The sequence below is a fragment of the Nilaparvata lugens genome, chromosome 13, assembly GCF_014356525.2.
Source record: "Nilaparvata lugens isolate BPH chromosome 13, ASM1435652v1, whole genome shotgun sequence".
Taxonomy (NCBI): Eukaryota; Metazoa; Arthropoda; class Insecta; order Hemiptera; family Delphacidae; genus Nilaparvata; species Nilaparvata lugens.
Window position 1 is genome coordinate 18,237,714 of NC_052516.1, and position 10,958 is coordinate 18,248,671.

At 33.5% G+C, this 10,958-nt stretch overlaps 1 protein-coding gene across 1 annotated transcript; it reads left to right on the plus strand.

Moving 5' to 3' along the window:
* Positions 1-6,607: 6,607 nt before the first annotated feature.
* On the plus strand, positions 6,608-8,250 carry LOC111050574. Its single transcript, XM_022336920.2, has 2 exons — positions 6,608-6,982; positions 7,981-8,250. The coding sequence occupies exons 1-2, from the start codon at positions 6,753-6,755 to the stop codon at positions 8,222-8,224; spliced, it is 474 nt and encodes a 157-aa protein (XP_022192612.2). The 5' UTR covers positions 6,608-6,752; the 3' UTR covers positions 8,225-8,250.
* Positions 8,251-10,958: the final 2,708 nt, after the last annotated feature.

Sequence of the window (10,958 nt, forward strand, 5' to 3'; positions counted from 1 at the left end):
GAGGATACTACAGTCTCTCGACCTTACGACCTTTTTTGCTCACTACTCCAGTTCCATGCTACTCCATTTCTAACCTTACTTCATTGAAAATATATTATCCAATTCTTCACTTCTTTGCATGTAACAATTTTTAAAACAATTATTATGAATATATTGTCTTATATAATCATCATTATTTTCTTATCCAAAATGATAAAACCATAGAGAAACAATAGCATAAGTAGAACTGATATCCAATGGTATAGGGCGTTTATGTCGCAACTTTTACTGTTATCTCAAGCCGATACTTCATGTTATTCTTTCCCGTGAAGCTGTGTGACACTGGTAGTCTTTCATATTGTGCCGTTCATACACTCTCATCCCAACAAAACATTAAAATTCGACAATAATCAACAGTAATCGGCTTGAGATAACAGTAAAAGTTGCGACATGAACGCCCCATATCATGAGATATCTACTTACACTATTGTTTCTCTATGATGAAACATAACTTCACCTCCATTATAAATGCACGGTACTACGCAACTCAAGTCAAGGCTCGACCAACATGTCGAGTCGACGCTCGACTCAGTCTCACAGTCGTGAGGTCGCAGAGACTAGAGTCGACTGCTCTGAGTGTCACCATTTGGAAACACATGCTGCGTCAAGAAGAGACGAGAGTCGCAGTCTCTTCTCGACTTGAGTCGCGTAAGTGTGAGTGAGCCTTATAGTTAGTGGATTCTAGAGTTAGTGGCTGGAGTTAAGTACCTGAGTTTGTTTTGGATGTTCGTGAGGTTGGCCCTTATCCACAGCACTCTTCTCGCCTTTCTCCTTCCTCTTAATAGAATCCATAGATCAATTTTAAATGAATTAGAGATGGAAGAAAATTGTAAAGGACTGAACAGAGAATATAGAAAAAATGAGGGACTGGACAAGAAGGAGGAACAACAATTAGAGGAATGCTGTGGTGAGAATTGTAATACTAAGGGAACGAGAGGAAATGTGTTGTATGTAGAAGAGGAAATCTAAAAAAAACTTGTTGAAGAGAGTGTTCAATTAAACAGAGACACATAGTGAGAAAGAGCTTGAATTCGATAGATAAGCATTATTTTCAGTCAAGTTATGAATGTATTTCATTCCCGTTTGCTAACTAGATATTTTTTAAGCAAACAGAATTGTATTCAATGATATGTGATATCATTTGTTGACCGAGCGAAGTGAGGTCTAAGATTCAAGTCGACGGTTTGGCATCTCTCTTAATGTTTAAATGTTTATATGTTGCGCATTTACGGCGAAACGCGGTAATAGACTTTCATGAAATTCTCCTTTTTTGATTGCGCGTCGACGTATATACAAGGTTTTTGGAAATTTTGCATTTCAAGGATAATATAAAAGGAAAAAGGAGCCTCTCTCATACGCCAATATTAGAGTAAAAAATCAGGATATAGAATTATTCATCATAAATCAGCTAACAAGTGATTACACATATGTGTGGAGAAGCCAGTCTATTGCTGTATTTCCATAAGGTCTAAAGTTCCAATCAGGTACTTGTGGATGAGAATACTACGTGAGGTCTACTGTTCACAGAGCTACTAGTATAATGTAATTTGTCATGTAAGTGATATCATTGAATAAAACTTGATTTGATTTGATTAGATTAGAGTTCTTTATTCATGTATGTTACAATAGACAGGATGAGTGAATGAGAGAGAAAATAGTGAGAGACTTATATCGAGAGAGACAGAGAGTATGTATATGGTGTGTATGTGTGTGTGTGTTTGTGAGATCAGTGATGAGTAGCCCACCTACGCAATGACCTAAGCAAATAAACAAAACATTGATTAATTGGCGGAGAATCTAATTGGGAACTTTTTCACAGTACTTGCTAAACGGTTGCAGAATGGAATTTTATGATGACAGTTGACAGGAGCAGAAAATGTGATGTGTCACATTGAGATCGCTTCAGTGGTTAAAATTGCTGAAACCGAGTTTCATAGTTTTTCACAAACGGAGAGGAAAATATGAATCGGTCAGTCTGAAGTAGGTGGATGACATGAAAACGTATTCTCGGTTACTGTTGTATCAATTATTGTTCATCATTTGTACAGACATTTCAGAAATAATTTTCCACGTTGTGGTCATATTCATAGAAAATGCTCTCATGATATTTAAAGGGAAATGTTTTCCATGACAAGCAGGAGACTCATGACCTATCATCAGTTGGAGGTTACATCAACCACCTTGTCTTTGTTATACTTGTAGGGTTATATGGATAACCATAAGTTGGAGAATGTTCATTCTGGGGTCGTAAAAGTAAGCTATCTTAGTGGAATTTTAACAATTCAGAGTAATTTTGATATTCAACCGTTTATGAATTCCGAGTTCAATCGGTGATTGAAGTAGTGTCGATTGGAAGCATCCTGAGCTATGAGATCGATTCTGTTTACACTTTATAGGTTCTTCACTGAACTCTGACTTCAAGATGATTTATTCGGAAGTCTAGAAATTGTAAGGAACTGGAATAGGTCAAAAAGCTTGAACTTAAAGGTCGAGTGAGTTGTTTCTCGAACCCACTCGGTGTCAATTTTGACCACAACTCTTCATCAATTTGAATCACCCGCAAGGAAGACGCAGAAAGAACATGGACTTGGCAATTCCCAGGATGACAACATCAGCTGCTTAGAGGTCAGCCACATATTTAGGACCAAAAATTCTCAATAAACTATTAAAGAGACAGTTCCAATCAATTCATTCGAATCGAAAACAAAAAGGTGGCTCCTGTCCAATAGAATCAATCATGGAGAACAATTAGTTCTATGAAAAATTTTTCATTCTCATTTTCTTCATTATAATGATTTTTTCCCATGAGTATTATAAATGTTTTTTATGTTAAATTTTTAAAAAAATTCTTAGGTTATCAATTTTCTTTTTTAAATTTGTGTATAGAAATGTGGTTTTTATGAACTTCTAACGACTCGCAAAATGTATCTTTATTAGAATTTTTAACTTTTGGCATAAAATCTTAAACAGTAGCAAAATTAGTGGCATCCCGACACATATTCATATATAGTGGGGGCCACATTTTCCTAGATCAGCAAGTAATCAACCAATTCTATTAATACTTTGTGAATAATTGTACCTTATATGCTTTTTGTAATCATGTCTATAATTCGAATTAAATGAGAGATCCACTTCAAACTTATGGACTTATAAAAACGTAAAAGTTATAAACTTTGAAGTTGGTTACTGTGTCGAATTGGTGGAGCGTGAATTTGATTCAATCACAATACAATCTGAACAATAGAAATGGAATGGGAACAATACAATCTACAAATCTCCAAGTTGACAACAAACAAAATTTATATGTCCCTACACCAAACTCAGCACTCAACCGATTCATCTAGATCGAGATACTGAGAATAAAAATCCTCTGAATCCTTTTTTTTAATTGAGATCCACTCCAATTTGTCAGCATTGGATGAATGAGGACCATTGGTGTTATTTTATGAGTGATACTGTGAGTTTATTAGATACACTCCCTATGGTGAGATTCAATTAAGATTGTCAGTATTGTTTGAATGGGCAGTATTGGTGTTATTCTATGGGAGATGCTGATAGTGGAGAATCTCACTGTATTTCCCCTATGACCGACAAAGTTATCTCCACATATTCATCCCCATTTTTATGCGAGTCAATAAAAATGGTTGACAACCAGACTCCCCTATTTTTCTGTCACAGTGGTGAAGGCTTTTCTAGGGTGGTTTTGATCTGGCAAAGTCGTATTTTCTGGGCGGGATCCCCGGCATTTGGGGCCATCGCATACAATAGACTGATAAACTGGAGTAAACAACTTTTATAGAAGACTTAAAAGTCGTCCGGGCTTGGATTTCGACTGACAACAGAGTAAACAACATTTTTCCACTTCAATCTGTCAGTGTTCCTTATGGAAATTGCATCAATGGCCCCCATACAACCAACGCTGTCAGAGTATATCTGAGTCTCACTCTATAGAAGCTGAACGTGAGGTATTATCTTTGCAGCTCAATCTTCTTTTCTGAGGGGAAATTCACTTTAAACTGTCAGAATTTCTTATAACTTACATTAACGCTTTCCCATACAATCTATGCTGACTAATTTAGGGTTCCTAACGAACTGTCAGTACCTCTTAGATAGTTTATCTAAGCTTTTAATTCAACTGAAGCTGACAGTTTTATGTGGATCTTTCCGTGGCTGATTTTGGTTCACTGAGCATTTTGTGTGTTTGTTGACAATTTGCCCTTGTTTATGGCTTCTGGCCGGGGTCTGTTCCAACCAGCGCAAATGAGACAGACTATTGACAGACTAGCTGCAAACTTAGGAGAATTATAATTGGGCTGGTGACTTGAAAAAATTAAAATTCGAATTCATTCATTTCTTCTTAAATAATATAAACATGTTTGAATGAAGCTCCGTTAACACCAGAGTTATTAACAAAATGTTTATTTTTCCATCCTTCTAGATTCTATTAGATTGAACGGTACTTGGCAAACACATTATGTTCATCATTTTTGTGTATGATAAGAGTGATGTCCGATCTAATAGAATCCATAAGGACGGAAAAATAAACTTTTGTTAACAACTTTGGTGTAAACGCAGCTTAAAGGTAGGAGCACACAGATCGTCATCGGACGGTCGGCACGCATCGGACGGATCGGATCATTAGATTTGATGCATTTTTTTTTCAATTGGAGTGCGCACGCCTATAAGATGCTAATAGGTATGCGCACTCCAATTAAAAACAATGCATCAAATCTAATCATCCGATCCGTCCGATGCGTGCCGTCCGTCTGATGACGATCTGTGTGCGCCTACCTTTATAGTCACAAAAATACAGAGAAACGAACAATAATAGTTACAATGATTGCGAATTAGGCTAGATTCTTACGGAACAGTGACAGTGAACAGTGCAAATATAATTTCCACATGTCTTAGTTGGAAAATTCTCACTCAGCCCGGACGAATGAATATGAATAATACCATAAGAACTTTTATTATTGATATTTTCACGGTTCATTGTTATTTTTGTGTACGAATCATCCAGCTTTAGACAGACTAAACGCAGAGTAGCTGCAGTCACAATGAGGATATTTCAATAGATCTGTTTAAATGAAGATTGGGTTCAATCTTGATATAAATATTCCTCTTCGAATTACGTGTATTTAACAGCCTCCTCAATGATCAAGTAGATTTGTATCGTAGACTTCAAAGGGATAAAACAATTCACAGTTTTCAAATTTGTTCCTCAGTTATGGTCATATTAATGTAGACTCCAGAAAGAAGGTTGAAGAATCTATCAATTTCTCTCTTCTCAGTTGATTAGAAAATATTTCTTCATAAAATTTATCCTTCAAGTTGAATGAGCAGTTACAAAACGACACTTCAATCAATCAATCATACAATAAGTACACAATCAAAATGATAGGGAGAGAAAAAAATTAGGTCACCTGGTGCAATTCCTCTCTCAAATTTTTATAGGGTTACACATAGTCCGGTATAGTTACTTGGTCTTGAGCCGTGTCTGATGATGATAATGATGATGTTGATGATGATTATAATGATGAAGTTGATTATGATGATAATGATGACGTTGATGATGATGATGATGGCTACGATGATGATCATGATGGTAACTATAATGATGTTGATGAAGCTTCACTTCACAAAATTTTCAGTCCTTGAATATGTTCACAAAGTAGATATTCAAATTTAGATGCCTCAAAACCAAAAATAGAACATATAATTCCACATTATCACTCGAATAGAAAATATTCACATATTAAAGAAATATTTCATGAAAATTCATATGACTTGATAAATGAGTGAAGTTACTAAAATAAATTCACAAAACGTAATTGGGATTTGTATTCTTATTCCCATTTCAGTGTGTACGGGCGTATTACGAGAGCTACGTTTCTCTGTGACATGTTTAGTCTGCGGAGTGTCTGCGGGGTTTAAGTTACCTCCCTGAGTGCAACTTTGTAGGGCTTCTTATCGAATTTCCGTGTTTCAGACCGGACTTAATTATATAATCCTAGAGAGAGAGGATTACTTTACTGGCATCTCTCTGGATGGTTGATGACTGAATTTCAAATTTTCCTGTTTTCTATCAGTATTAAAGTAGTTTTTGCATCCATATAGCATGACAGTATCTAATACTGTCATAATTGAAATTGATGACTCAATGTTATACTGTTACTAGAACAATATTAGCAAGTTATTATCAGATTTATTAATAAATAGATAGGGCCTACTATCAAGAATCAAGATCATGATATATTATATATCGTGATTAATGAGACTACCTTATCATCCAAGATCTAGATTCTATCCTAAAATAATGTAACTCTTCAACCTTGAAACAGGTCAATTGATCAATTACGATAATAACTGAAAAAAAGTGGTATAAAATGTTGAATCAATTTAAAGAATGGACAGTAATAACCACGTTATATAGAAGAAGATTTTTAGGTTTTATATGTTTCATCTAAATACCGTGATAATAACTTTTTCCAATCTTCTTCCATTTGTAGATATGTCCTCATAAACGAAATATTCTAGGTTATTACTAGTGTAACTATGGAAACATCTGAAAACACATCAGACGTCATCCAATCAGAATTTTCTTGCTGATAAACACTAGATGACGGGTCGAAATGTTGTAAAAATCTATCGTTGAAAAATGTTTTCCACAATTTTCCTCATGTAAATTCTTGTGAAAGTGTTGTTTTTCAAATATGAGTTCAACCTACGATATAGAGGACGATGTGAAACCAGAAATTCCAACACCCAGAAGCTATTTAGCGGTTGAGAAAGATGTTTTCAGGAAAATTATCTACGAAATCAGTCTGTTGACTCCTCGTATAACTTGTGAACATCATATGAAAAATATCTACCAATGGACGGATAAACTTGTTGTACACCCCGCTAATTTTGAAGATGCGGTTATAAGAATCGAATATGCGAGGTAACCTTTCTCTCTCTAAAACTCAAAAGTACTAGGCTATATTTCTTTTTGAGAATACTTTGAACACTTTTTTGAATTATACTAGTTTCTAGAGACATACAGATTCAAAACACTCTAGAATGGAGCAAACAAAAGCTAGAGTACACGTTTTCATCAAGAACTTTGTCTTCGATCTTTAAAAATACGTGTCCAGTTGTCAAAATATGAACATAAGGTATATTATAATTCAATTCAAATGAGAAAGGTTATGTTCTGATCTACTTTGTCAACAGAGTAATATTCTAAATTCGAACTATGAAAACAATTTAATATATTATTATTTCAATAAAGCTTTTTTACAATCTACACTTCTGCAGACACGATGAAATTATTGGGTACCTATTTAGGAACTTTATAGATATTCCAGGTTTGAGGATCATAGCAAACTTGTTTTGATCAGTGTTGAATTAAGAGTAAAAATAAGACAAAATTTGTCCTCATTTTTCATTATTCAATGATGAAATTACTGAAAATTTCGTAATATTCACTCATGTCATTAAATTACATTCAGCTATTCCCAATCATCATGAAAATAAATTGGAAGTTAATTGGGATTTTCGTTTAATGATAATCATCAAAAAATTAATTATCTTCAGTTTTTCTTCCTTTAGAAACAGTTCAATCGTTAGAAAATCAGAGGCAACATGGGAAATGATAGTTCTCATAAGTTCATTGAAGAATAATTGATAGTTGTTTGTAATTTTTTGTAAAATTTTCTCAGCTTATTAAAATCAGAGGAAAAATTCATAGTTTTCAATTGTTCATTGAAGAATAATAATAAGCTTCAAACTGCCGAATGAGTAGTCACAATTTAAACAAGTCTTCATAATCGCCCCTTCTCATTACCAATCATGCTATACAATGTTAAAACATACCTACAGAACTCATCTTCTGATACAATATTCAATTGGGATAAAAATATTTGATTTCATAAATAGCTAACTTTTCCAATTTCACAGGTATCTTTTGTATCAAATGAAAAGAGGCTACCTTCAGACGCCATTCTTGGAGCCTCCACCCTGTGGAAAACTCCCCCAGCTTGACAAATTCCTTGATAAAACATCAGGCAAATGCGAAACTGGAAGAATGATTGAGAAAGTGAAGCTACCTTTGCATATGGGCGGATTTGATGGCTTGAAAAAACCTGTATTTGCCAAAGATAAGTTATCGAAAACGTTGATTGATCCTAATAAATATAGATGAAATGGATGTGGAACGAAATAATCAGATAGAAGTAATAGATGTGGAAGAAATTTTGAAGAGATTAATAGATGCTGGTACAGAGATAAGAACACTTCAAACAATGTGTTTTTGAAGAATATTTTTTGTGATACCAAATTAATATGTTTATGTTATCAATATAATATTTTTAATGAATTAGGTATCCAACAACACATGTTCACTTTCTTTTACAATATTAAGCTGTTGTAGACATTATTCTACAGATACATCAAATTAATGAAAGCTTTGCAGTAAAAAGTAATTAGACTACTCACTGTTTCTCTCGAAGTGAACACCTTTTCGCCATGTTTAAAGAAAGTGACCATACTGCCTGCAGTGGGTCATCTCCAGTTCAATGTATTAGATAGCATGGAGACTCTAAAATATATTGTTGGAAGTATCTTGATTTTCATGAATAAATAACGTTTTTCTAAGTCAAAAAGGCAATGACAGTCTAACTATAGTGAGGTCCACGTTATAATGGCAGTGTGAGATTGACAATACTGTTGCTGTTCTTTTCTATCATACAACAAAACAGATAGCGCCAACTCTCTTAGCTTTGAAATGTTGTCTGTTTTCCAGAATATTTTATTTTTACTTATGACAGTGACTGTACAAAAGTAGACAAACAATCCTCAGTCGCCATTTTTATACTTCATTCTATCAAAATACATTAGTACACAAGTCGTATAATTGATATAAAATGTATTTTTGGAACAATTAAATAATTTTTATACATTACCTTATGAGAAACACAAATCAAAATACCTTAAATAACATTTTTAAAGTTGATAACTAACCATTCTAGACTTCATCCATGCTTCAGTTAGTCTACACGTATAGGTTAGACCTACTTGTACCGGTATAAATAATATTGGAAGGTTATTTCAGAATTATTATTTCCATTGGAATTACTTATTTTCAATAGAATTCTATTCTTATATTATTTCTAAAAGAAATTGGAAAAGAATACTTATCAAACAACATAATTTCTGTTGTTTTGAAATTCAGATTGGTGTATCACAGCTTTTAAATTAGCCGCCATTTCAGGTTTGTATAAAAATAAATCTGATCTCCTTTGTCAACAGAGTAATATTCTAAATTCGAACTATGAAAACAATTTAATATATTATTATTTCAATAAAGCTTTTTTACAATCTACACTTCTGCAGACACGATGAAATTATTGGGTACCTATTTAGGAACTTTATAGATATTCCAGGTTTGAGGATCATAGCAAACTTGTTTTGATCAGTGTTGAATTAAGAGTAAAAATAAGACAAAATTTGTCCTCATTTTTCATTATTCAATGATGAAATTACTGAAAATTTCGTAATATTCACTCATGTCATTAAATTACATTCAGCTATTCCCAATCATCATGAAAATAAATTGGAAGTTAATTGGGATTTTCGTTTAATGATAATCATCAAAAAATTAATTATCTTCAGTTTTTCTTCCTTTAGAAACAGTTCAATCGTTAGAAATCAGAGGCAACATGGGAAATGATAGTTCTCATAAGTTCATTGAAGAATAATTGATAGTTGTTTGTAATTTTTTGTAAAATTTTCTCAGCTTATTAAAATCAGAGGAAAAATTCATAGTTTTCAATTGTTCATTGAAGAATAATAATAAGCTTCAAACTGCCGAATGAGTAGTCACAATTTAAACAAGTCTTCATAATCGCCCCTTCTCATTACCAATCATGCTATACAATGTTAAAACATACCTACAGAACTCATCTTCTGATACAATATTCAATTGGGATAAAAATATTTGATTTCATAAATAGCTAACTTTTCCAATTTCACAGGTATCTTTTGTATCAAATGAAAAGAGGCTACCTTCAGACGCCATTCTTGGAGCCTCCACCCTGTGGAAAACTCCCCCAGCTTGACAAATTCCTTGATAAAACATCAGGCAAATGCGAAACTGGAAGAATGATTGAGAAAGTGAAGCTACCTTTGCATATGGGCGGATTTGATGGCTTGAAAAAACCTGTATTTGCCAAAGATAAGTTATCGAAAACGTTGATTGATCCTAATAAATATAGATGAAATGGATGTGGAACGAAATAATCAGATAGAAGTAATAGATGTGGAAGAAATTTTGAAGAGATTAATAGATGCTGGTACAGAGATAAGAACACTTCAAACAATGTGTTTTTGAAGAATATTTTTTGTGATACCAAATTAATATGTTTATGTTATCAATATAATATTTTTAATGAATTAGGTATCCAACAACACATGTTCACTTTCTTTTACAATATTAAGCTGTTGTAGACATTATTCTACAGATACATCAAATTAATGAAAGCTTTGCAGTAAAAAGTAATTAGACTACTCACTGTTTCTCTCGAAGTGAACACCTTTTCGCCATGTTTAAAGAAAGTGACCATACTGCCTGCAGTGGGTCATCTCCAGTTCAATGTATTAGATAGCATGGAGACTCTAAAATATATTGTTGGAAGTATCTTGATTTTCATGAATAAATAACGTTTTTCTAAGTCAAAAAGGCAATGACAGTCTAACTATAGTGAGGTCCACGTTATAATGGCAGTGTGAGATTGACAATACTGTTGCTGTTCTTTTCTATCATACAACAAAACAGATAGCGCCAACTCTCTTAGCTTTGAAATGTTGTCTGTTTTCCAGAATATTTTATTTTTACTTATGACAGTGACTGTACAAAAGTAGACAAACAATCCTCAGTC

Bases quoted from the DNA above. Each gene is read 5' to 3' on its own strand.
- LOC111050574 (XM_022336920.2), top strand. From the start codon at position 6,753: ATGAGTTCAACCTACGATATAGAGGACGATGTGAAACCAGAAATTCCA. The intron at 6,983-7,980 runs GTAACCTTTCTC...CCAATTTCACAG, and splicing joins ATAAGAATCGAATATGCGAG to GTATCTTTTGTATCAAATGA.